The sequence below is a fragment of the Aythya ferina genome (genome assembly GCF_964211825.1).
Source record: "Aythya ferina genome assembly, chromosome: 19".
NCBI lineage: Eukaryota > Metazoa > Chordata > Aves > Anseriformes > Anatidae > Aythya > Aythya ferina.
The window spans coordinates 7,440,236-7,465,823 of record NC_140309.1 but is presented as its reverse complement, the minus strand read 5'-3'; the positions used below and the strand labels follow the sequence as shown (position 1 = coordinate 7,465,823).

The window sequence follows — 25,588 nt, the reverse complement described above, 5'->3', positions numbered from 1 at the left end:
TTGCTGAATGCACTGCCCTGGGTCTGTGAGCCTTTTCCCCAGTTGGAGTTCTGCACTGCACTTCTCTTGCAGTTATGAGACTGCCAGGCTTGCTCAAACTCAAGCAATTATCCTGTCAATCACTTGGGTTCTTTTACAGGATTCTTTCACGATATACTGTTGCAAATCAAGTTTTAGATTTAAGAACACAGGAAAAATGCAGTTGTTCTTCCCTTCCTAAGTTGTCTGTAGTCTTCCTGCCAGTCATCTACATACGCAGCTGATTTATTGTGAGGTGAAGGGCTGATTGGTAACAAACCCAGAACCTATTCAGACTGCACTCAGTCCCCTGCCAGCAGGGTTAGGAAGGCCAGCTCCCCATCTCACTGCAGCCTGACACATCTCAGAACTGGATTCACCATTTCTACCTTGCTCTTCACCCAAACAGTCCAATCCTGTAAAACCCACAAGCTTATAGCACTGCCAGGAACTTCCCCTACTCCATGGGTTACCTGGCAGCTGTGCACAGGAAGGGAGATTAAATTCACATGCTGCAGTGAGGACCACACTTCTCTCTCCATCTATCTGCTATCAGTAATGACAAACCAAATGACTTCTTATATTAAGAAGAAACATCCCAAAGTGTTTTTCCCCTCCCCAGCCTTTTCAAACCATCCCTAAGAACATCTTTCTCTTAGGGAGAAGGTTTTAGTATATTTCAGTATACCCGCAGGAAGAGAGGTACAAGACTGCTGTGGACTCTGCTCACTGACAAGTAGCCAGTACCTGCTTCTGTTTCCTGCTGAGGCCAGACACTTTCAGTGCCTCAGCACAGAGAGCTTTTTACCTACCCACAGCATAACAAACAGCTTAACTCTACAGGCCAGGCTTCAGCATGTTTCAAGGATATTTTGGCACTAGAACCATTTCTGCATCTTTGTTTTCAGTATGGTTCCTAGCTTGTCCATCTTCTCCTGCAGGTTGCTCCTCGTTTGAACTCTCGATGATGAAATGTGCCACCACTACAGGACCCTTTCCTCCATCAGTCTGACCACACCCCGTATAATTGGCTGGACTCAGTTCCCAGCAAAATGCCCCCTCCTTCCTCGCTTCGCTCATTTTGTTTGTTACCAAAGACCTGCACTTTCAGAAAACCCACAAAACGCATCTTGCTTTCTTGTCTTAATACTGAAGTTCCAAAAGAAAGGCCTTCTCTTCCTTACCTTAGTGGCAAACACACGGGTCCAACGTGATGTCTGTGAAACCGTGGCTCATGAAACATGTTCAGCTGGGCTCTGAGAGAGGCAGTTCTGACTCTAATAGAGTTTAAGCCCTGATGGAAATGACCAAAATTTGTGCTTGGCATCATCAAAAAAGCACAATCAGAAAACAAAACGCTGCTGCTTTGTCAGCCAAATTAAATGCCAAACTTTATATTCAAAATGTTTTATGAAGAATTTTACTCTGAGATGTTTTGATGCTTTGTGTTACAATATTAAAGCCATATTGTGTAAATGAGTAAAAAAACCCTGTAAATACTTTATAGCTGAATATGAGAAATGCACTACAAGAAATGGTGTTGATATGGAAACTTTTATGTTTTAGATTTGGAATTTTTGTTGTTTTTAAGTTTATGATCAGAAGGTATTCATTAACCCATCATGTTAACTTCACTGATTTGGATACAGCATTTTTTTTTTTTAATTATTTTTGAAGTTACAGCTCCCATTTCTTGCTGTATAGTGATATTTTTATACAGTAGCAACTTTTTCATATCCACACAGCCAACCAAAATCTAGGTGATACCAACTGCAGAGGTCACTGCTTATCCATGTCCCCCTAGGCTGGAACTGAAATCTGGAGCCCTCAGCCTGCCCGTTCCCCACACAGCTCATCAGGCTCACAGCAGCACCTTCACAAAAACTGCTTTTCCTCTCATACATCTTCAGGGATAACTGGAAGTTTGAGTTCTCACAGTAAAGCTTCAGTGTTTATGTAACACTTTGCACTACTGCCTTAAAGAAGAGGGCTAGTTCAGCACCACTGGCGTTACTGCCCAACTGGCTGAGGGCTCCTTCACATGGAAGCATCTTAACAATTTCCTAAGCAAGCTGTCATATCACTAATTCTGACTCCAACCCAGAAGGGACATGTGAACGCTATCAGGTCTCAGGCTGCATCACAGAAGTCAGTATCCAGCACTTTCCTTTAACAAAAGGCCCCCACTGGCTGCACAGTGGGCAGCTGTGTCAATACCTGCTGACTGCAGACCACAGCTCCAGCTTCCAAGTTCCAGACCTCCAACCATGCATTTTGCACTCCACCTGCCTTAGCAATCCTCCACATCCCACCTCTAGCCTGATGCAGTAGCAACAGCAGTTACACTAAGCCCTGAATAAAACGTAACCAAACATGTTGCCACTGACATACAATCAGCTCGATCTCCTAACTTTTAGGTTTCCTGACATTATACAGTTACCGAACACTGCCCCAGGCCTGGAATGCTGTATACACTGTAGTACATATACACCATACTATTGTATATGCTATATAGTGTATATACTATACAATGCTGTATACGCTATTATATAACCTCTTCAAAACTGCTAAATAAATTTTTATGATGAAAACACTTTGTCTTTACTATAAAAGCTGTTTCACCACATTTAACTTTGGGATCACCCCACCCCATTCATCACACTGCCTCTTTGACAATGCAGCCCCTGCAGCACACTCTTGGAAGCTGCACAGTGTTGCTGTGCTTGCACTCACAGCAGCTGCAGACAGGTGGAACCCTGCTGGGCCTTGTCAGCAAACATGGAACCAGCCCCGGTGATTCTCTTCAGTTCAGGGGCCTGATCTGGCTACACAGATGGTATTCCTAGAAAGGAATTCTAGGACATCAGCTAAGTGGAGCAGACTTTAAGTCAAAATGTTTTCCTTCTCCGCATCCACTTAACCAGACTGGAAAAGGAGTCCTGTAGGGGGCAAGGGAGATGGGCACATGACTCCTTGTGCATTCAGGCAGCAAAAATTGAGTAAGTGGTGTGAAGAGCTGCTGACTCCTGCTGCAAAGCAGGCTGTCTTCTAAGAAGCTGGTCTCACCTGTAAGACTGGGATCTTACTTTATCTCATGTAAGAAAAGCAGGGCAGCTACTCTTCTCTCTCTCCCTCTCTCTCTTCCCCCTCCAAGTGTTCCTATTACAAGCAACAGAGGAAAATTATTCTTGCTGAAGTAATATAAAAAGAAAGTCATAGTAATATTTGGCATTTTTAATTTAGGTTTGTTTTATTTAAGTTTAATGTTAATTCCATGCTGTGTTTCAGTAAGAACAATACAGATTCTGTATCTGTGGCTCCAGTCAGATATCCAGTAGTACAAATTAGCTTCAAGTTACACATACTGAACAAAAGAGGTTGAGCGAGCGAAGGGAGAAGGGGAAGGGGGAGGGAGAAAGAAAAAAATATTGAACACGCATGCAGGCTTATCAATGCCACCTTCAATGCTAACCTGCTTTGAGGAAAAGTAAAGAATAGGCAAGAATGAGCAGCCACGGATTGTTGAACTGTTACCAGCACCATGTTTTTCAGCAACATTTCAGCAGTTTGGAATTTTTTTTTTATTACAAGTAAACCCACTACAATATATGTCCCAATGCAACCTGTAACTTCAAGCTAAACATCCAATTAAGTTTAAACATTGGTATAAAATTCAGTTTAAACAGTTATAAAAAAGAAAAATGCCACCACATGCATGCTACCTTGTGATAACGAATCTCTCCCCTACAAGTCTAACAGCCTTCAGGTGTCAACATCCACTTCTAATGGCAGTATCACCACATCTGGCAGGAGACAATACAGTAATGCTGAAAGAGCCTTTACGCAGTCCTGTTAGTGTCTTAAAGAACCTAAAAGCTGGCACCAGTAAAATCCACAGAAATTCACTCTTGCCTTTAAGAACTTTTAAACTGTGTAAAAAAAATAAAAATAAAGAAACCCAACAGGGCAGGAACCTAAATTCTGAGACCCAATGTAAAAGTCAGATTTGGTGGTTCTCAGAGTGACACTGAGGGTTTTTGTGGGGAAGGGGAAGGGTGGTCAGAGATGGGTTCTCTTGTTGGCCTTTGTGTCTCACTGGTTTTCATCTTCCACATCCTGCAGCGCTTCTTTATTCTGTTCTTCACCTATAAAAGTGTTTAAAAGTAGGGAAGAAGTTAGCGTCTGAAAACGAGACTGCAGAATGGCTCAACAAGCATTTAAGATTAATAGGTTCATGCAATTACACACACTCACACGCTTGCATAAATGACACACACGCTCGTAACAGCCAGTTCTGGAGTGAAGCGTTTCCATGGAAATTAAGCCTTGTAATCAACTCATCACATTTCATACGGAACAACTGTAGCACAGGCTATTAAAACATGGACTGTTGTAAGGACAAACAATAAACCATCGTTTGAGGAAGTCTGCATATGTCATCAGCCCTGTTGATCAAGAAATGAACAGCCAAGACAAATCGTCCAAATGGCTGTAGATCAACGTCCTTAAATCACAGCATACCTTCCCAGTAACCTCATGGCTACTCCACAGATCACTAAGGCCATCTACCCACTAATGACAGAAATGAGACTAAAGAGGTCTAAGAAATTAAACATTTTTTCCTGAGTCCGCCTAGTCTCAACAACCACAACTGACTGCAGCCAACATTACAGAGTTTCACTGATGGCATCTATTAAGTTAGCACGAGAAGCATGAATAAACTTCCCTACTTCCAAGTCCAACACAACAATAAAACCTAGGCTTGTGGTTATTCAAAGAGTGACTTATGGGATACACGCCTCTAGAGAAACAGCCTGTTTGGACCTATTCAACCAGGCTACACCATGCAATGAAATGAGGTCTGTCCACGTAACAACTTGTAGGTGTTCAGTTTTACTTCATAATTGCCCCTGGGCGAGGTGCATGCAATGCAATGCCTCCTGCACAGGCCTTTGCCCATTTCTACTACAACAGGGAGAACTTCAACATACTTCAGCTGGTGCCATAACACATGCAGGATTAAGCTAATTGACAAGAAACTGAAAAAAAAAAAGTTTTCTTCACAGTTATCTTTAGCCATGTGACATGGTACTGTCTTAAGGGCAATAAACAAGAACTGTCCATTCAAAAAAGTTCATTTGCAATAAAATCCAATCAAATGAAACCAATGACTTCAGCACATAATCGGAATGCCTGCTCAGAGCATGTCCAGATTCAGAATTACCACCAGGTACAATGCAAGGTAGAGTTTTGACGAGGTGGCCTAGGAACAAGATACATGAACATTCAAAAACAAAATTTCCATTTAGAATTATGAAACATGTAATTTAAAAGAAGAACTCAGAGGCCCTAACCGAGGAAGATTATTAGATCTGAGCATGCTCTAGCCAATGCACTTAAGCAAATATTCCTGTAACAGGCGACAGTGAGAGTACTTTTCATGCCCAAATAATCTTAATATCCATCCAGGTACGCGCTCAATTCCCAAACATGTAAGTTACTTTGGATCTCGGTTATGCATATGGGACCTGGGTAACAGGTCACAAATTGGCAGAACATCGCTTAGCCCTGGAATGGAGTCAAAAATACAAGCAATTTTATCAGCAGCAAAGTAGTGACAGAGGCAAGCATGATTAGTGATCAGAAGAAAACTGACGTTGAAAAGTTCATTGAGCCATGACGAGGACTTACAAAGTAGAGTTTTTAGGAAATGAACAGTTGGACTTTCCTTTAGGAATCTATACAGCAGGAAAGAAGGGGAAAATAGGAATCATATGAAGACGACATTACAAGCGTGAAGTAAACTAAACAGCTCGTCTATGACATGGTTAAAAGATACAGTACATGGGATGGAAAAGTGTACCAACTGAGTAACACTACCCAATTTCAGAGACACTCACCACAATCTACACAACTGAAATAAAGCATTAGGCAAGAGCTTAATGAAAAAGGAACTATCCTCTTTAAAAGTCTTCCCCATCCCCTCAGGAAACTGGTAACAATGACCATCCTTGTGAATGCCACAATTAACTTTTACTTATCTTCAAAGGCTCTAACCCAGTTTGAAAATAGAGTTCTGGAAGCAACACTTTCCAACACACACAATGAATGTATCTATCATGACGTTACAAAGAAAAGAAAATTCAGCTTTGCACCCCTGGCTGTACACACTACACAGATACTGTGTTCTTTGGGAACCTGAAGACTGAAGAACTGCAAGTAGTTCAAGCAGTTCTGCAGTATTTTCAGTTTGTAGTCCTCATCCTGCTGGCATGCACCATAAACAGTAACTAAGATATTCTGAACTACTTCAGGAAGGACAAAAGTAGTCACTCTAGACTTGAGCTAATGAGGAAATAAGAAATTTGAATCTGGATTGCTCAATAAATAAGTTTAAAAAGCCTCTGTAACTGACCTTGTTAACATCTGTGAAATGAGATGAGATGTTAGTCAGGTCATGTGTAAATAAAGGTAGCTTTAGGTAGTTCTAATGCTACTAGAAAGGTAGTTCTAATGCTACTACCTTGCATTAGCAATCCAGCCTCATTACCTCACTGAAATAGCCACCTTGCTGTTTGTTCCCAAAGAACACTGCGATATTTAGCTCCATTAAAAAAAAAAAGTCATGTTTTAATTATATGCACTGGGGATACATTTTTTCCCCTAGCCACTGCATGGAAGGCATTTAATACCTGAAATGCTTAGAGACACTGCTCTACAGATCCACCTGGGTAATATATACATGTGATTCTGTACCATTAGGTAATCTTGCACCTTTACGACAACACAGGGTCCCTTGCAAAAGGCTGCACTAAGATGTAGGCTACCCCACAAACCAAGACCCAGCACGTGTACAATTTTCTTCCCCCCCAATTCTGTCTAAAGCCCAAAGAAATAGGGGTAAAACTTGAATTGCAGTACTAATACTCATGGTACATGTCTGCAGCCAATCCAAGAGCTTGAAGTGAGCAATGCTTAAAAGAAACCATCATCCCTTAGTGACTACGTGGCAGCAGGTGGTAAGAAGTTAATGAGATTCCACCATTGCTTTCAGACACTATGCCAATAGAGTACTCCAAAGTAAAGCTACCTAGCTACTGCCACACAACTTTTTTTTTTACTCTAAGTTGCTACTTAAGACTTATCTTAAGTCAAGTTAGAATATTGTTTTAGACCTCTGTTTTAGACCTCTAACAAACAGGACAGATTTTCTTCTAAATATGAAGTACAGAAATCTAGCTTTTTCTACTGGTCTATCCAGAACCTAATTTTTGCAGAAGCAACTACAAGTTTAATCTTTCTAGATAAAGAACATTTCATCACTAATAAGCAAAACAAGGCATAAATTCCAAAAACATAAGTTTAAAATTTTCACGTAGAAAGTTAAGCGTAAGAGGAAATAAAGTCCATTCAAAACATCAGAAACACTTTTTATGTGAGTAACTAACGGATGTTAGTAAGGAGAAGCAATCAGTGCCCCACCCTCATATACTGCCAGAGAATGTATTTGTTCTTTGCTCTGGCAATAACCTATTTCCAGAGTCACAACCTAACCTAGCACCAGTTACCAGTTGGGAGTATTTAAAGAAAGAGAGCTTTCCAAACATCACGCAGCAAATTTAGACTTTTCTAAGCATTCATTCTTTTGTCCTGTAACAAAGAGTTACAAAATCCCTCCTCATCTTCATACTCAATTCTTCATAAAAGATACAGGGACTGCTAAAAGGTGAAGGGATTGGCATGATGGCAGTGAATAATCTCGTACTGAAAAGCCAATAGAAACATTAAGTGACCTGAAAAGGGAACTAGATTCTTTGCAATACTTCCTCCTGCACTGGAACCTGGTATCTGGCTGAAATGACAACTGTAAGATGAACATGACAAGCCACAAGAGACAGATAGTTAAGTGAAGTCACTGCTTTAAAATAATCACTGATGTTTAGAATGATACTAGTTGCATCTCCTTCCTTCAAGTATGAAGCTGAAAAACTTCTCAGTAGAACTTGCTGTCACCCCAATTTATCCCATGTTAAGGAAGGACAGAAGTTCAGAAAGGTCAATTCTTAAGGATGACAGCAGCAAAACACCAAACCCATCTAAATCTACACATCTCTGCTTTGTTTTCTGAGCAGAGCTCATGGGACAGCAGCACCTTCGAGTGGCATTTACTTACCATCACCCTGCATGTCTGAAGTCCATAGTGTCAGATTATCACGTAACAACTGCATGATAAGTGTAGAGTCCTTATAGCTTTCTTCACTCAGCGTATCCAGTTCTGCAATAGCATCATCAAAAGCTGCTTTCGCCAACCTATAAGCACAAAGTCAGACTTAATACATATTGGGAAAGAATTCTGAAGCCTACACATTAAGCCTGTGTCTCTGAACATCTATCTTCATGTAGACACCACAGCCTCTTTAAGTATTATTTAAGGGTGTTCAGATGTTTAGATAAACACCTCCATTCTTCAAAAAAAAAATCAACTACTTTATGTGCCTAAGAAGCATCCATTTACTCAAGATTTTGGGGTTTATTAAATATTTCTACATCTTACAGTAGAACTGATCAACATCTGCTAAAAACTTTAAGAAGTTACATAACCTGCAGTGACAGGAATAGAAGGAAGTATTTGCTTCACTCCTCACTTTTATGCTCATACAAGCTAAATTATGAAAGACTTGTAGAATTACAAAAGCTTATCTATACCACTAATTCCTCTGTCCATGACACCTCTTATCATGTGTAACAGCCAGCACCAAGAGAGGCAAGTTAAATTACCTCACACTTTCTACACAGTAAGGGTAAGCATAGAGTTAACAAGGCAAGTTGTCAAGCTGCCACTGGTTCATTGGTCCAAGGTTATTGCTGCTTCTCATACATAAACCTACTCCCAGGTAAACAAATGCATCTGGATTCAAAAGGATGCAAAAGTTCAAAGCCTTTCCAATGATGTAACCTCAAACAGAGCAGGAGAAAAGCCAGCACTTTTTTTTTTTTGTTGTGTTAAAGTCCTTCTCAAACTAGCAACCACTTTTGGCTTGTTTGGTGTTCACGTAAGTTTCCCCCATCTCCCCAGTCACTACCTACCTGCAGGCACGATCAGGAGAATTAAGAATTTCATAGTAGAATACAGAGAAGTTGAGGGCAAGTCCTAAGCGGATAGGATGTGTTGGCGGGAGTTCTGTCATTGCAATATCACTAGCAGCCTTGTAAGCCACCAAGCTATTCTCTGCAGCCTCCTTCCTGTCATTTCCTGTGGCAAACTCAGCCAGATACCTATGGTAGTCCCCCTTCCTGAAAACAGGAATAGAACAAACAGTAAGTTATTAGTCCTTATTTCCACACCAGCCACTAAACTGCTTAGTTCTACAAATGATTTTATACATTCACACACAGGGCTACTACTCCTGAATTACTGCCCAGACAACAGGGCCTTATGACCTGAGCACATTTAAAACCATCAAGCAGAAGGTTTGATTTTTCCTTTGTTGCGTTAGTACAGGATATTATAGTATTGGTTGTTCTAGGCTGGAAAAAAAAAAAAACACGAACACCATGCATCATTACTTTACTCCTGTTATCTAGTCCAGATGCAACAAGAAGTTCACCTCCCAAGGCAACACTCACATTTTGTAATAGAAAACCTTGGACTCGCCAGTGTTAGCTGCTGGAATGAGGTGTTTGTCCAGTACATCCAGAATGTCACAACAGATTAACTTCAGTTCAGTCTCAACCTTAAAAAAAAAAAAAAGCACAAAGAAGCAGCAAGGTTAGCACAGAAGATTGAAGGCCTGTTTCAAAAATATTTGATATCAAACAGGTGGCATCATAAATACCCAAGGAGGGGGAAGACAAAAAACAGGACAAAGATTCAGCTGTCCACAGGTACATTAAGCGAAACAGTACTGGGTAATTAGCTGGCAGACAGGAGATGCAAGGACTGATGTATGATGAAATGCGTAACCGAATAACGGGATTATAAATTCCCTGGGAAACATCTTGCTAGACAGTTGCATTATGTCTGTCTCAGCATGTAACTGCTTACTGCATGACTTGCATAACTCCTAATGCCTCGTGTTTTTGATCCTGGAAGGCCCTGAAAGTGGCAATGGTGAAGGGAACAATTTGAAGGTAGTTAAGACAGGTCAGCTGAACTCCATTTCACCCCCAGTTACATTACACATTCAGAACAGGTTTCCACTGGCTACTTGGGAAGCCAAGTACTAGCAGAAAAGCCTTAAGACAAAAATCACGTTATATTAGAACACAACAGATGTGTCACAGACAAAAAAAAAAAAGGTCAGATACAAGAGGAAAAACTCCAGAAAAAAATAAAAACTTCAGAAGCAGACAATAAAAAAGCAGAGCATAGCAGTTCATAACAAAGAAAACAGCAGAAACCATCAACACTAACGGTGAGGTCAGTGGTCAAAGAAAACCAATGTATTAAGTCTTATTTAAAGTCAGTTACTGGATTTTAATAGCCAAAACTGAAAAAATGGTCACGTCACTTTTTCTTCCTGCTTTGGAATAAAAAAGCAAGGTCTACAAGATTAGGTTCTACCATAGGAAGTTTTATACCTGAAAACAAAGAAACTAAGCACCTTTGAAAAAAGCTGAAAGCTCTTTTTTGACATCTACATTGCCAAAACCAGACTTGATCCAAGCATCCCACATCATCCACAGCAGGAGGGGTTGGGGTTGGGTAAGTGCAGGTAGCAACCTGTTGCTGCTCTCCTGATTTGGCATTAACTTTCAAATACGGCTGAAGACAACTCTGGCTCAAGCTACTGTTACAGCCTACAAAGTTGAGGTTCTCAAGGCAAGGCATTGACATCAGCTACAGCAAGCAGTACCAGTAGCTGCATGTCTCAGATCACAAGAGCAGCCCCAGTCAGCCTGCTATCCCTTCCTATCCCCCCCACTCATGCAGTTTTCTTTCATATAGCATTTTTCTTTTCATGCAGTATCTTATCACCATATAGCTTCGAAACTATTGTGGTTTGTAACCACGACATCTGGCCTCAAAACTGTTAAAACTAGATCTAAAATAAATTAAACTGGCATATATCAATTTGTAAAAATTACTTAACAGATCTGGAGAAGTTCCTTTAGGTAGATTAATATACAGCAAATTTCATATGCAAACAATGACAGAATGCCCTAGAGCATTCAAAGGAAGAGTTAGATGCTATACTTAGTTATGTGACAAATGCTTAGGAAAGTTGCTGAATTATGGTCACTTGAGAAGAATCTACTTCATATATTCTTGGGCTACAAAAGCTATAAAACCTTTGCCAGCAGTCAGTTCCTGCAAACTTCTTTCCTCTTGATCCTCTTTCTCAATGACTTCTTTTGCAGAGAGATCTTCAGCACAACTGCAAAGAATTAAATCAGTTTCTAATCTTCTTTTGTTAAACCAGACATGTACAAACTTCCATTTCATCTCAGACAGACCTTTTTCAGCTGTGCTTACAGGACCAGTCACACAAGTTACCAGAAAGCAACTACTGACCAGGGCAATTTGTATGTCCTGACCATGCTTAACTTAAAAGATTTAATATAAATTGAGCTAATTAAAAAAATACACAACTGCCCCCCACCACCACCATCTTAATAGCTCTTTAAAAAAAAAAAAAAAAAAAGATTTAAAGGGATCTTCTCTTGACAGAGAGTAACTGAGCTCTGCACAGCAAGACAGCCCAAGAGCTCACACGTGCCTTTTGGGAGCACACTGAACAGGAAGTTTTAGGGCCTATTACCATTTTAGCTCAAAATAGGACACATGGAACTGCAGGCTCTGACTAGCAAGGAGAGATGGCTCATCCTGATGAGTGCAGTGGCCCCCCACAATCCACCCTGCCCCTGTATTTTAGTGGTTGTGCTGGCTTAAGCAGATTCCAGACTGTGTTCTTAGCTCTACAGGTAGAGAAGCTTCTAAACCACCTGATGACCTAAATAGGAAAACTTATTAGAACCAACCAGGAAAATCGTGGCCTGTACTAGTTTTTTGACCTGTTTTACAGTTCAGCCCACAGAATAGCTGCACCTCACAGCTGGGATGCAACAGGAAAGCAGAACAGCAGGCAGCAGTTGCTAAAGCCTGTGAGCTACCTTCCTCCCCACTCCCCTGAGAAATAAAAGGACCACCCACATGTCAACTTCCAGCCTCATCTTCCTGCGAAGAGCGGGAAGGAGAAAGCCCTGCAGCTGCCCCAAAATACAACCCAGGCTGTAAGTCAGAGCACTATGAAGCACACTGTCAGTACACCACAAGTACAGACCGTAAGAGGGAGGTGAATGCTTGTCCTATGCTATTAGGGAAGGGATTTGGTCTTACTGCAAGGATCTGAACTGCATGATGTGCAGACACATTGCTTCATCCTCTCAAGGACAGAGAAAGCAAGCCTCCATGTTCTCATCCACAGAGATGCGGTCAGAGTAGAAAGCCAGAGGCTCCATGTTTGTGCATCCACACGGCCACAGGACCCAACCAGCAGGAATCACATCAGCAGCAGTCTTTCCCATAACTGTGTACTGGTTCTGCTACATTTATCTTAAGCAGACAAAGTAAAGAATAGAGAGGCTGCTATCGTCCCTCAGTGTTGCCTGATGTATGCCTCAGACAAAACCAGCCAGGTCCTGCTCTGACACCACTATCAGCCCTTGAGTTCTGCCCCAAGTCATACTGGATAGTAATTTCCAGTGTTTGGAGTTTGCTTGAATCTAGGGACTAACAGGCCAAGATAACTCGTGTGTTGTCTCCCATGTCTCCCCCCCCCCCTTTTTTTTTTCCCCCCCTCCAGAGTCTTTCAAGCCTGGGAAGGATCTCCCACTAACACTGTTCTTAAGGCTGAAAAATACAGTAAGGGATATTTGTTGGCATGGGGGTCAAGCAAAATAACCATGACTGAGTCTGCACCAGACCTTACCCATTCACCCAGAAGCACTGAGTATGACAGCAGGGCACCTCTGCTGCAGCTTTCATCTCAGCAGCAGCAAGCATCATCCACTAACTTAAAGCGAGTCTTTCAGCAACTACAAGCAGGACACAGTCTCCAGCTCCAGCTGTAACACATAAGCCTCTTGGAAAGCCCAGACTAGAGCTGAGCAGACACATCTTGTCTTTTTCCAGTATGGAAATACACTGCTGTGTACTCCACAGCATTCTTCCACCTAAAGCCTGCAGGCACTCTGAACAACAGCGATGGCTATTCCCTGTAAGGATTTAAAGGATGACAACACTGCTGGCACAGCCCTGCATTCCATGTGGCTGTATATTTCTCTCTCAATATATCCTCTTTCGAGGACTATACACACACATTTCTTGCTCACCATTCTGTTCTGCACAGTACTTGCTCTCTTTACAAGGAGAGATGCAGAACCATGCCTTTTTTTTAAACAATCCTTTCAAAAACAATGGAAAGCCTTTCCATTATTAAAGCATCTCTGGCAGGAGATAGCAACTGCCCACAAAATATGAAGCAGAAACCTGAAGCATATTGTCTAAGACAAATTTAAGCAATCGTTAGATAGGTATTCACTGTCTTAATTTATATGCTCCGTAAGAAAGATTTTAGACACCCATCAAGAAATGGTATTTAGGACTGTATGTAACTGGCAGAGCCTCATCCCAGCAGCACGCCAGCATAAAAATAGAAACTTACAACTTGAACAATTCCATGGAGCAAGAGAAATGCTATGAGTCAAGAGAAAGTAGTCCAGAGCCATTCCTGAAAAAAGGAACTTCGTTTCCATTGGTAGTGTACAAATCAGTGCCAGGAGGTTAAAAGACAGACTCCACAGTTTCTCTGGAAGTGAAGATCTGAACCATGGAGGCACTTGTCCTCGAATGATGAATGTGAAGTCTCTGCAGAAATGTGTGGGATTTAAATAGTATGGGAGAATGCCTGCTCCACATTAAACCAGGAGGCGGGGCGGGAGGGAAACAGTTCACTGTTCTAATAGCTGATGGTTTCATTAGCCCTTCCTGATGAAAGTCAAAGCTTGTTCCAAGTTCTCCATTTTAGGTAAAGCTGCACAGACTGACTAGACTCACCATGAAGTTATCTGCATCAGTTTTTCCCCTCTCTTAAGAGAAAAAAATAGCAAGGCCCTAGAGGTTATTACACATGCAAACTTCACAGTTGAGACGACAGTAACATCTTAACATCCCCCATCCCTGGGAACACAGGAGTGTTTTATCTTAAGGGTAACAAACTCAGGATGCAGCCCTTCTTAACTAAATGGCATTACGCCATACCGTCAACTACATCTTACCATTTGCCGATATTCCCGAATCATTTTTAATTTATCTTCTCCACCTTTGTTTTCTTCTTTCTGTTCAATGCTGCTGATTATTCTCCAGGAAGCTCTTCTGGCTCCAATCACGTTTTTATATGCAACAGAAAGCAGGTTTCTCTCTTCCACTGTCAACTCCACATCCATTCCAGCCACTTTCTTCATTGATTCAACCATTTCTAGGAAGAAAAGGTCAGGCAATTATTCTCACAGCTAAAGCATCTTTCAAACCACTCAACAGAAGTTGCACGTTAATGATAACTTATCAAAACAGGCTCCCTCCTCCTTTCATGCAGTTACTCCTCACTTTTATACTAGAGTGGTCCAAACAAATCCATGAGCACACGCACAAAGGAATTACCTGGTACTCTTTTAAATGCATTTGACAAGAGTACCCAAAACATTCTTTAAAGACAGCTTAAGAGAGACAAAACAGATTTAGCAGTAAGCACTCATTTTTTACAGTGGATAATGGTTATCGGTACAATCCTACAGGAACATGTGTTCTTCACAGTGCTCCTGAAAAGACACTGAATTGTGAGAAAAGCATGAGTAAATGTAAGCTGGCTTTCTGCACAATAGGGATAAAATGAAGAATTACAGAATGCTCCACTGATTTGTCAGCTGGAATACACTACATTACAGTAATTAACCAAAAAAATAAGATCCAGATTTGAATAGATTAGGGAAGCAAGTCAAAGTTCCAAGAGGAAACCACCAAAAGAAAAATTAGCTGCTTGGAAAAGTGACAAAGGAGACATCCTGAGGATAACCAGAGCAACCATATCTACCCGTGCCAAGCAGCTATTTCCACTGAAAAAGTAACACAAAAATCATATTTATAGCCTATACTGTTAAAAAAAAAGACTTCTAAAGCTGAGGTGAAAAAAGTTATTACTAAATATAGCTTTCCTATATTCAAGTGGAAGCAAAAGCCTGAACTACTTAAGGAAGGCTTTAATCCTTTCACTACCTAATCACATTATGATTGTCTATGACATTAGAAAAATAAAGCTGAATTGTTACATATATACTGGGCTCTCGGTTTATGACATCCAGGAACTGTAAGTTTTGTCCCACCAGAAAGTGCATCAGTTCATTCATTATTTGCCTCCCAGCTGCTAGAGCAGATGAGAATCCCAAGTACAAGGAACATTAATGAGACTAGGACCCAACCAGCCCAGCTGCTCAACAGGACAATGGTTTCCCAGCTACCTGGCAGGTTGAGGAGCTCCAGAGTCACAAATTTACCTTCTGCCAAGACCATGGTGACGTGACTAGGCTACACCTCCCATACTATGAACCTTCACCTTTCTGTGCCCTATTTAATTTGCACTTTCACCATCCCTCCCCCATCATTTTACTTTATGTTGTATTGAGGCAGCAGAAGCCACAGGAAGCAAGTAACACCTAACTGTCATTTTTCCCCCTCAGGTGTTAAAATTCAGTCTTAGCAGGCATGAGCTCTTTCAGTAACGGGAACTATCGGCTCATTTTTTCCTTGGCAGGAACAATGTTATCAGTCTCAAGCAGGTCTCCACATGTGCAGGACAATTTTACAGTGGCTCTATTCTCTTCAGAAGAAAACATCCCTACTTCACCCAGCGTATTTTGCTAGTCCAGCTCACAAAGTAACAAAAAAATGCCCAGAGGCTTTGATAGTATTTACAAACACCCTGCTGTTTCAAAATGGTCAACTGTTTTTGCTGAAGACTTCAAAAGCCATCCTAAAACACTATGTACCTATATTTAATATTAAACTTAAGCATGTGATCTTGTAACTTAAACTAGCTAAGTTAAAGGCATATGATACAGTTACAATATTCAACTTAAATAATACAAGCACTATGACTTACTTCCTAAAGGATGATGCTTCTGTCTGTTCAAAGACTGTTGATTTGACTTTTTAAAAAAAAATATAAGTCATTTCATATTTAAGTTCCTTAAACAACAGGTACATCAGAGATAATTTGCCTACCACAGCACTCATTCTTGTGAGGAAAGATGAACAGGCATTAAGACTTGCACTCTCTCCTACTTGGATCTCTTTGCCAAGCTCCAGCAAGAGCTGTATGGCTTGACTTTAAGCTTAATGTTTAACTGTCCTCAGATATGAGAAGTAATTGAGAAATTAACCTGTAGCTGTGAATGCACAGCCCTCTCTTCAACCATCGGCTAGTTCATGTGTTCAAGAGAGATCCCATAGGAAAACACAAACTGGAGAATAAGGAGGTAGTGATGTCGTACTGTTCACCTACGATGCTCATTCCCAGACACCCACCATCAGCCTGAAGACCTCTGGGGTCTGACATAGTACGAACACCATACGTTAGTCAGACAGACAGAGCAATATTGAGATGATACAACTCTAAGTGACAGTGTGGTATCAGTAAAACTACTCCAGAAACACGGAGGTGAGAAACATGTAAGGTAAGTTTCCAGGATCAGAAAACCATAACAAGTAGAGAGGTAAAAAAAAAAAAAAAGGCAAGATTCTACACAGAGATGAAAAGGTGGGAGACAGTGACAGAGAAAGTCTGAAATTACCTTTCAGTTAAGGATTACTGCAGTAGTGACAACTCACTGCATGCACAATCCAGAAATGCTTACACTGCATTATACAAAGAGTAGTTTTATGCTACTAATTCATAAAAAGACTGATTGTAGTTAAAGTGGTTAAATTCCAGTCTTTGAGTTGACCGTGTCTGTCACCATGTTAGGGTGCTGTCAGATCATGCCACCACCAGAGCAGGAAGTCCCCAAAGCATAAATTGAGAAAGGATAGGAGAGTATTTGGGAGAATGACATGCTCGCCCTAGATTCATATCCTTCCTCAGACATTTGCTGTTAGGTGTTTTAAGAAGCATTCATGAGTAGATATTTGGCCTGACCAGGTAAAACAGACTGTATATTCTTAGGGAAAAAGCATTCAGCTGAGACTCAGAACAACTGCCCACAGTATAATGGCCTATTCAGAAGCAGCACGGGCATTACCAGTTATTTGTTCCTATGTCCAACACTACAGTTAAAATGGGTGGCTCCTCTCACATGGGAGGAACACATGCATAGGGACAGAGGCATAGCTTGTAAAGCACAAAAGGTTTGGACAGTGGTCACCACTACTGTTACCTACAAAGACTTTGAACAGGATGGTACGTGGCTAATTTGTTGATGTTTCTAAATATCAAAGATTCTAGAGAGATTATGGTCCTAGAGATACACAATCTGACACGCCCAGAAACTACAATCGAACTCTAAGTCTCTGAACTGTAAGTCTCTGAACTATGATACTTTTTCCACCTTAAAAGGATTGAATACACAGGAAAAGGAATAGCCAGTTAAAGTTCTAACTACCAAAGGCATCCACTTTAACAAAAAAATACAGTAGGTCAATGGAATTGGTCTAAAAAAGCAGTTCTTTGAAAGCGTGATGGGGGTAAAATAACAATAGAAACCCAAGACTATAATCCTATGGAAGGAGATGAAGCTTATACAAAAAAAAAAAAAATCCTTTTTTTGAATGCTACTGGACCTATACCAAATGACAAAGCCACAAAATTAAACTAAAAAAGTAATGTGGGGGTAAGTTTAGAAGTGTCGAGAAACGTGATTAATAACTACCTATTAGGCACCAATCCATAGAATTTGCCCAAAGGGCACAGGTGAGGAGGAAACTTACAGATCAAAAATAATGAACACTTCATCCCAGATAAAGATGAGAAACAGAAAGCATTTGCTGCTTCTCAAACTCGAGAAATCCAAGCAACACAGGAGTCCCTGGGTAAGGAAATACGGGAGTAGTGCTGATGTACTGCAAATTTTGTGGGAATGTTACAAGCCTTCCCAATACAGGCTGCAAAGTTAAGAGACAGCAGATCGTGCCAAAGGACTGTACATCAACCTGACAGTTTAATCAGTTTATACTACTCAGACTGAAAATGCAAGTCTAAGTAATAAGAATTGCAACAGGAACTGCTTGGCACAGAAAAGCTAAGGAATAAACACCACTGGGGCAAAGCTACAGTACTCAGAATGTCTAGTTATGGCACAATATGTTGCCTAAGTCTCCCAATAAGCACAATGCTACAGTGTTCGATGGATTTTTTTTTATGAAGCAACCAGTCAAATAGCCTATGACTTGCCCCCCCTAATTTTCAACACTACACAGGATCTGTTTCAACCACACTGAAAAGCAGCCCTTGCCACAGCACACATTGATTCAACGTTACCAAAGGAAAACAAGAGCTAGAAAGTTCGCTTGTGGTATGCTTGGTTTCTGAAAGAGGAACCAGATAGAGAGAGAAAGCTTGTTAAAATAAGAACAGGAAAAGAACTTGTTCAGTAGAGGTAGAATGAAGATGACTTGATGGTCACCACACTGGAGGCTCAAATCAAAAAGAACCTTGGGAAAACCCAGAAGGTAGCCTTATTAAATACCACCACGCTGAGAGTAGCAGCAGAGCACTTCAGAAAACTGAAGTCGTGTTTTAAGTTTAATCTTTTCTTGTCTAGAGGGAATAAAGCAGGCCAAGATCTTCAAGCTCTTAAGCTGCTGCTCAATATCTACTTCAGCACGTCAGGAGCAAAAAGCTGCAAATGCTCCGGGGTGATCTAGGGATGTTAAGGACATGGCAGAAAAAAAAAAAAGTCTTCCCACATCTGTGTTCACCGTAACCAGTACTCAGACTGAGTACAAGTACTGGTCACAGAATCATGAAAACGTCAGTATCAAGGATCCAAAATGAAATACCTTATCCTAAACTCTTGTGCATATCCTCTCAAGACTTTATCAGCACAAACAATCAGAAGGATTTTAAAAGGTGTTCCAGCAGACAGTCAAGGGGAACTACTGGTCCATTAATCTAACCCTAACCAGGATCCAAGAGGATTAAAAAAAAATAATAAAATATGAGTGGGTATATGCATAAAAGCTATACTGAAGAGTAAAGCTCTTTGCAAATGCATGTGATGCCTCAATTCTACTGTGATGCTTTTGAGTGAGTCAAGCATATAGACAAGGAACACACGATTGATACAGAAAGGCATTTGGCAAGGTCCCTCTCCAAGGTTCTTTAAGGAACTCAACTGCCATGGGATAAGAGGAGTCCTCCTATGAATTAAGGCTTGGCTGAAAGACAGGAACAGGGCATCAACACAGGCTCAGTGTTCAAAGGGGGAGAAGATCACTGGTGGCATCACACAGTGATCTGTGCTGGGAAGTATGCTCACATTCGTAAGTGATCCAAAAAAAGGAAGCAAACAGCAAGTACTAACTTAGCAGTAAGAGCAAATTGCTAGCAGCAATGAAGACAAAGACTAAAGAGAGATGGAAAAATAACGGCAAGTGCGTTTTCTTCATCAAGTGCTGTGTAACCACAAAGACTGACACCCGGAGATTACATTCTCCCTAGAAGTACAGCCTTCAGCTGCTATCACTGGACACCACTCTATTCACTGCAGTGATTAGGTCTAAATGAGAGCCAAGAAATAGTAGAGCTAATCTTTCTATCCATTAAGAACTCTTGTTCTGAAGACAAAGCTATTACATTCCCAACATGAGGTTCTTCTGTTCTCTTCAGAAACCCTGCATTTTGCAACTAATATTTAAGAGATGACTAAACTAGTTGAGGAGCTCGTGGGGACAGGGAGGTGCCTTTCCCTTCTATCCCTATCAATGTTCTCGTGCCAGCTCAGCGCTTCTATGACCTCTCAACTATCTGATTCAGGTCACCATCTCAGAAAGCTACTCAGGGGAAAAGAAGAAAGACATTTGCTTCTATTTTAGAGACCTGCACTGGCTCTAAAGAGCGGACATCCCCCTTTCAACAGGGAGTTGTCAGATTAGCTCACCCCACTTCACAACACTACTGCTTTAGTTTCTAAAAGAATAAACACAGCGTTTCCCTTTACACACTACAGAGCTTTCGTGATTTTTCTTCAGATGTCTTCATATGCTTGAAGCACCCTGACTAGCTGCACCCTTTTAACTGCCGGTAATAAAAATTGGTAATCTTATCTTAAGTTCCCTACCTAGAACATGCTACACCTATGTCAATGTGCAAGTTTTATATAAACGAGCATAAAAGAACCTAACAACCATATCCCCACATGTCAAGACAACCAAGCAGGCAGAAGGGAGAAAATACCAAAGAAAATCCACCCCACGCAGTGCTTTAAACTATAGTTTTGTAGAGAAAGCATACAGGGAACAGCAGTACAGCCTGATGAGGTTTATAACTGCTGGTGCAGCCAAGACAATTCCAACGTTTGACTGCATGACTCTGCAATATACAGTTCTACAGAGCATACCAGTACTTCTATGCACTTGGAGAACCAGATGGATTAAGGCCAAATTATCCAAGCAACAGTGGTATTTTCCACACAGTAAATCCTACAGACCAACAGAAGTTATTTCTTGCAACAAGTCATCGCTATATCTGCAAGCTGTGAAGTTACATCCTCCTAAATGAAAGGGGTTACTAATAAAAAAATAGTTTGATTTTCCTATAGCTACTTCCAAATGATTGAGTCTCATCACGTATTTGTTTGATTGAGACCTGCTAATAAATAGTACCCTAATGCAAGTACCTGAATAAATTAAAGGACACCAACTCAGTTGCTGGACTCCTTGCAGAGCACCAAACCAACCAAGCTTAGAAGTTTGAATCCTCTGGTTGCTCTGGGAACTCAAGGAGATTCTAGAAGGAAATTACAAGAGCCCTTTCACACAACTGTTGGGGGCAGCAGGGGAACGACACCCCTTAAATGCATTTACATTATTTACTTGAAAGAGGACATCTGCAAACTGTAATTAATAAATTATTATTTGTGATACAGATTAGTGACTGATTCTTAATTAAGCTCTAACTTCAAGTTCTGTTACTGTAAGACAGCTTCTAGAACATGTTCAAGTTCTGGATTCAGTCAATTGCTGCACCCCTTATTGTCTTCAGAGTAAAGACACATTACCCTGACAGTTTATAGAAACACAGGAGTCACCTGTTAACTTGCTGTACGGGGAATCTGGAGAGATTTCAAGTATTTTCTTCCCAACTGTAACCTGACCTATATCTGCTTTCAGAAAGGAAGAAACCCTGCTCATCTCACCTGCTATACCTTATGTAAATTTCAAGTTATATACCTCAAGCTCTGTAACACAAAACTGATAGCAAACTATCCACTTGGAGTCTACCTTGTGTCATAGCATGTAGGTTTCTCATCTGATTAAAGGAAAGATACTACCTAGCTTCCACAATGAAGAATTACGTTTTGACATTCAGAAGTCTACAAAAACGCAGATGCATACATTCTCTTGATATAAATAGAAACATTAGTAAGGTAAAATTGTGTTTGTGAACTCATCTATTCCAATTGTTTTCCCCAAAAGACAGTTATATATTATGCTATTAGTAATAGTCTTTGAAGGAACAGCAGATAAGTGAGATTTTTCACAGAGAGATTTGTCACAAAGCTTCCTATAATGTAACTAAGCTTCCTGGCATTTTGTTATTTGTCATGACATGCCTAAGCAGATCTGTAAAGATAGTCAGACACCCAAATCTCTTAATATCTCCAGAGATCAGGGCTTAAGTGTTATTTACACTGCAGAAGTACCTAGAAAGTTGTCCCCTTAATCCAGGCCAACATACTAAGGACCATATAGAAACAGGACTGGGTTTTCAGCAATTTACAGGCACAAGCTGCCAAGACTTGATACAGTTCTTTAAATGGGTCATGTAACTTAAAAATAAAAAAAAATAAGAAAATAATAAAAAAAACTAGTTAGGTGCCTACAATCAGCACTGCTTTAACTGTCACAAACCATGCCTATTCTGATCATACAGAAGAAAAAACATACCACACACCACTCTCATGAGAAAGATGGGGCAGAACTTAATGTTATCTTAACATTAAACAAAAAAACAATTTCACATTCATGTTGATGTTATAAAACAGATTTTCTATTCCAGCATATTTATAGTAGACAGTACTTACCATCACATCTTTTGTATGTGCAAACTAGGAACTGTGACCTTATGATCATATATTCTTAATTTTGCTCTTTAAAATAACTTACACTTTCAGCATACTGCCAAACGTGAAAAGAACTGATTGAGAAGCAATCTCAGCAGAAATGCAGTATTTCATATAAACAAGAACAAAATACGCTAAAAACTCTTTATTGTTCCAGCTGAACCAGGATACGGAATTAGATGCAGGAACAGCACCTACAACACCATTTTTTCCAGGCCAGAGATGTAAGAAGTAAAAATGCTTGCAGAACAGCTAGCAGAATTGGAGGGAACACCTTAAATTTGTTTACCCAACTTGATTCCAAAAAATTTTGGAAGTCTAAAAACCACAGTATTGATTTTAACACAACTCCAGGTGCTCCCTCCTTAGCAACGGCCTCATTATGGTTCAGAAGCAATACAGCATGAGAAGTCTTCTAGATTCTGATCTAGCCAGCTTGTTCTGCAAACATACATGATTGGGTTGGAATAGAAAGCCCACTGATAGAAAGAAAAGCTGCACAAAGGCAAACTATCAACCTTTTTTTTTTCTTGACAGGAAGCCGAATGGTTTTGCATTTCAGATCTCTACAATGGTGTAGGGTCTGATTACTTTCCAAAGAACTGATTTACCACCGATCCAGGAAAGTACCAGAAAGACAGGCGGTTATGCCTCAAAAGCTCCTGAAGATGAATGAATCCTCCAGGATGTTGGCCAAGCATCTTACTTTGGGTTTCCACTCAAACCAAAGCCAACACTCGTAGTTGCACTGACTCATTAATACCAGGTGGAGAGCCCTTTCCTCCCTACACACAAAAAGCCCAACTCCAGGAAAATGGTGGGATTATGGGGGGAGGGGGCATCTTTTTTAGGAATGGCAGGAGGGAGAAAAATGTGTCTTCCCATCGCATGCTTTTTGGGGTTGGCAGCAAAATACTGAAAAAACACACACCCCAGTTTTTACCAATAGATGCTGCATACCTACTGTGAAATATTGAATCACATGCCCATCCCTCCCAGCCAGTTAAGTCACACCCCAAGGACTGTTCAGGGGGACATTTTTTTCCTTACTATGAGGAAGCCATTTGATGCCTTTCATTTACTGGAATTCTTACTTCCAACCCCTTTGCCCTGTAAGAACAATTACAAAAGACAGTCTTATTTTGACCTTTTTTTGTTGTTGTAGATTTTATTTTCCTCACCAAAACACGTATTTCTCAGATGCTCTGAAACACTATCAAAAGTTTTCTAAGCAGCAGCTCTGAGAACAAAACCTAGTTCTCACCAAATTACCTTCCTGTGCTATGAAAATTGTGATTAAAGTATTTGGAACATCTCCCTACTTCTAAATGAAACATGGCTGTATTCATTTAGATTTTTTTTTTTTTCTTTAAAGTGTAGACAGGTATTTATTTCACTTCAAACGCATAAACACAAGTCTTAAGGCAGAAGTAACAGTCCCAGAAAATTAACACCATTGAGAAAATTAAAGGCCCTGCCTATTATAGGCAATAGAAACACGTTTAAATAGACAGTCGCAAGGCGGACATTTCTGGGGCAGCAGACACCATTCCAGGGTTGCGAGCTCCCTCCCACCACCACTTTTCCCCAGATCGGTACTGATCAAGGGCAGAGCACAAACTTTATCGGGGAAAGAGGGAAAAAAAAAAAAAAAAAAACATAATACTGGAAAAAAGAAAATGAAATGTAATAGCATCTTGCGCATAATGAAAGTGTACGCGTTTCCTTTAGGCAATGAAGGATCACGTAGTACTAGATGGCTCCAGGGGGAGAGCTCGGTCTCTCTCTCTGGCTTTGCCAGGGGCAGCGGGATCTCCACCGGAAAGCAAAAGAAGAGAAAGAAAAGCGGCAGCCCCGCTCCCTTGGGACCGAGCCGGCCTCTCCCCACCATCTCCCCCCCGAGGGGCCGAGCGAGCCGGGCACCCACCTCCCGGAGAGGGCGTTGTCTGCGGCGAGCCGCCCTCAGCCCCGCAGCCCGGCTGAAGAGAAGCGAGGCCCGGAGCCGCGAGCACCGCCCCAAGGCACCCGAGCAGCAGCGGCGGGGTCTCTTTGTGTGTCCCCCCCCTCTCCATGAGGCGGGGGCGGCTCCCCCTTCCCCCCGGGACTCGCCCTTCGCGGCCGCCATTTTATTCCCGGTTCCGCCGCCGCCTCCCCCCCCCCCCTTTTCTCCGAAGCGGCCCCGCCCAGGCCCGAGCCTCCCGCTCCTTCAGGCCCCTCAGCCCCCGGCTCCCTCAGCCCCCTCAGGGGGGTGCCAGGCGCCATTTTGTCCGTGCCCCCCCTCCGCCCCTGCCCCCCCCTCCCCCGCCCAGCCGCCATTTTGTGGCCGCTCCCTCCCTCCCTTCTCCCCCTCGGCCTCGCAGGGCTTTTTTTTTTGTATTCCTCCGCCGGCGCTCACCATCGTAGCGCTCAGCCTGCTCGGCCAACTTGGCCTGATAGACGAGATCCTCCCGATCGTCCATAGCCTGCAGGCGGAGTGGCGTCGGGGAGTGTCCGGGGCGGATGGAAGCCGATGGGGCCGGGGGGCTCAGCAGCTACCAGCTCGCTGCTCTCCGGGAAATATGGCGGCGGCCCCTCCCCCCGCTGCATCCGGGCACTTCCGCAAGGGCGCGCATGCGCCCTCCGCCTCCCCATGGCAACGGCGGCACCTTGGCAACAGGCGGGAGGCGGGCGGAGGGGTTGAAGACCCGAGGATCGCGGGTTCGAGGCCGGGGTCGGCCGCTCCCGAGCGGCGGCCTCGGGAAGGCGGTCGAGAGGGCGCCGTTGTGCAAGGGAAAGCGGAGGGGAGCGGGGTGGGGCCGCTGGGGGCACTGCGGGCAGCCGAGGCCGCGGCTGGAGTCGGGGTTGTGCCGCCCGGGAGGGAGGGCCGGGAGCCGAGCCCGCGCTGCAGGCTGAGGGTGAGGGAGGCGGCGGCGTTTCCCTCAGGGCGCCCGTGGCTTCCCCCTCAGGCAGCGCCGTCCTCAGGCCCGACAACGCCTCTAGAATTAACGTCTCCCTTTTTGTAGAAAGCGCTGGGTATTGCTTTTGACTTTTAGCAATGTGTCTAGAAATGAGTGAAATAGAGAATGTCTGACCTAGCCGGTTTCTGCAGCCTCTCCAGGGGGTGTTCTCAAGCGAAGTATCACCCCCGAGGTATTTATCTGGGGCAAGGCACGATAATCTCACGGTTTAAAGAGGTTAGAAGAATGCTGAATGTTTCAGAAGTTCCTCACGGTGTCTTGCAGAAATATTTGGAGCA

At 42.1% G+C, this 25,588-nt stretch overlaps 2 protein-coding genes across 6 annotated transcripts in view; one reads left to right on the top strand and one right to left on the bottom strand.

The window, feature by feature from the left end:
- Positions 1 to 3,762, top strand: part of MYO1C (myosin IC) — a 57,584-nt gene extending 53,822 nt beyond the window's left edge. For all 4 annotated transcript variants that reach the window (XM_084493154.1, XM_084493156.1, XM_084493157.1 and 1 more), the window contains one exon: positions 960 to 3,762. In XM_084493154.1, the coding sequence (XP_084349280.1) occupies positions 960 to 986 (27 nt within the window). In that variant the 3' untranslated portion in view covers positions 987 to 3,762. The remainder of the gene's footprint in view (positions 1 to 959) is intronic.
- YWHAE (tyrosine 3-monooxygenase/tryptophan 5-monooxygenase activation protein epsilon) lies at positions 3,243 to 24,949 on the bottom strand. 2 transcript variants are annotated; one of them, XM_084493175.1, is made up of 7 exons: positions 24,749 to 24,948; positions 14,299 to 14,498; positions 9,646 to 9,752; positions 9,106 to 9,312; positions 8,192 to 8,328; positions 5,710 to 5,756; positions 3,243 to 4,163 (listed from the first exon to the last, which is right to left on the bottom strand). In XM_084493175.1, the coding sequence occupies exons 1-6, from the start codon at positions 24,810 to 24,812 to the stop codon at positions 5,749 to 5,751; spliced, it is 723 nt and encodes a 240-aa protein (XP_084349301.1). In that variant the 5' UTR covers positions 24,813 to 24,948; the 3' UTR covers positions 3,243 to 4,163; positions 5,710 to 5,748. The 2 variants fall into 2 exon arrangements, with proteins under 2 accessions (XP_084349301.1, XP_084349300.1); XM_084493174.1 differs by lacking the exon at positions 5,710 to 5,756 and having other exon boundaries at positions 24,749 to 24,949.
- Between the last annotated feature and the right edge of the window lie 639 nt (positions 24,950 to 25,588).

Bases quoted from the DNA above. Each gene is read 5' to 3' on its own strand.
- YWHAE (XM_084493174.1), bottom strand. From the start codon at position 24,812: ATGGACGATCGGGAGGATCTCGTCTATCAGGCCAAGTTGGCCGAGCAG. The intron at 14,499-24,748 runs GTGAGCGCCGGC...TTTTCTTCCTAG, and splicing joins GCAGGCTGAGCGCTACGATG to AAATGGTTGAATCAATGAAG. The intron at 8,329-9,105 runs GTAGGTAGTGAC...TTGTGCTTATAG, and splicing joins TCTCCTGATCGTGCCTGCAG to GTTGGCGAAAGCAGCTTTTG.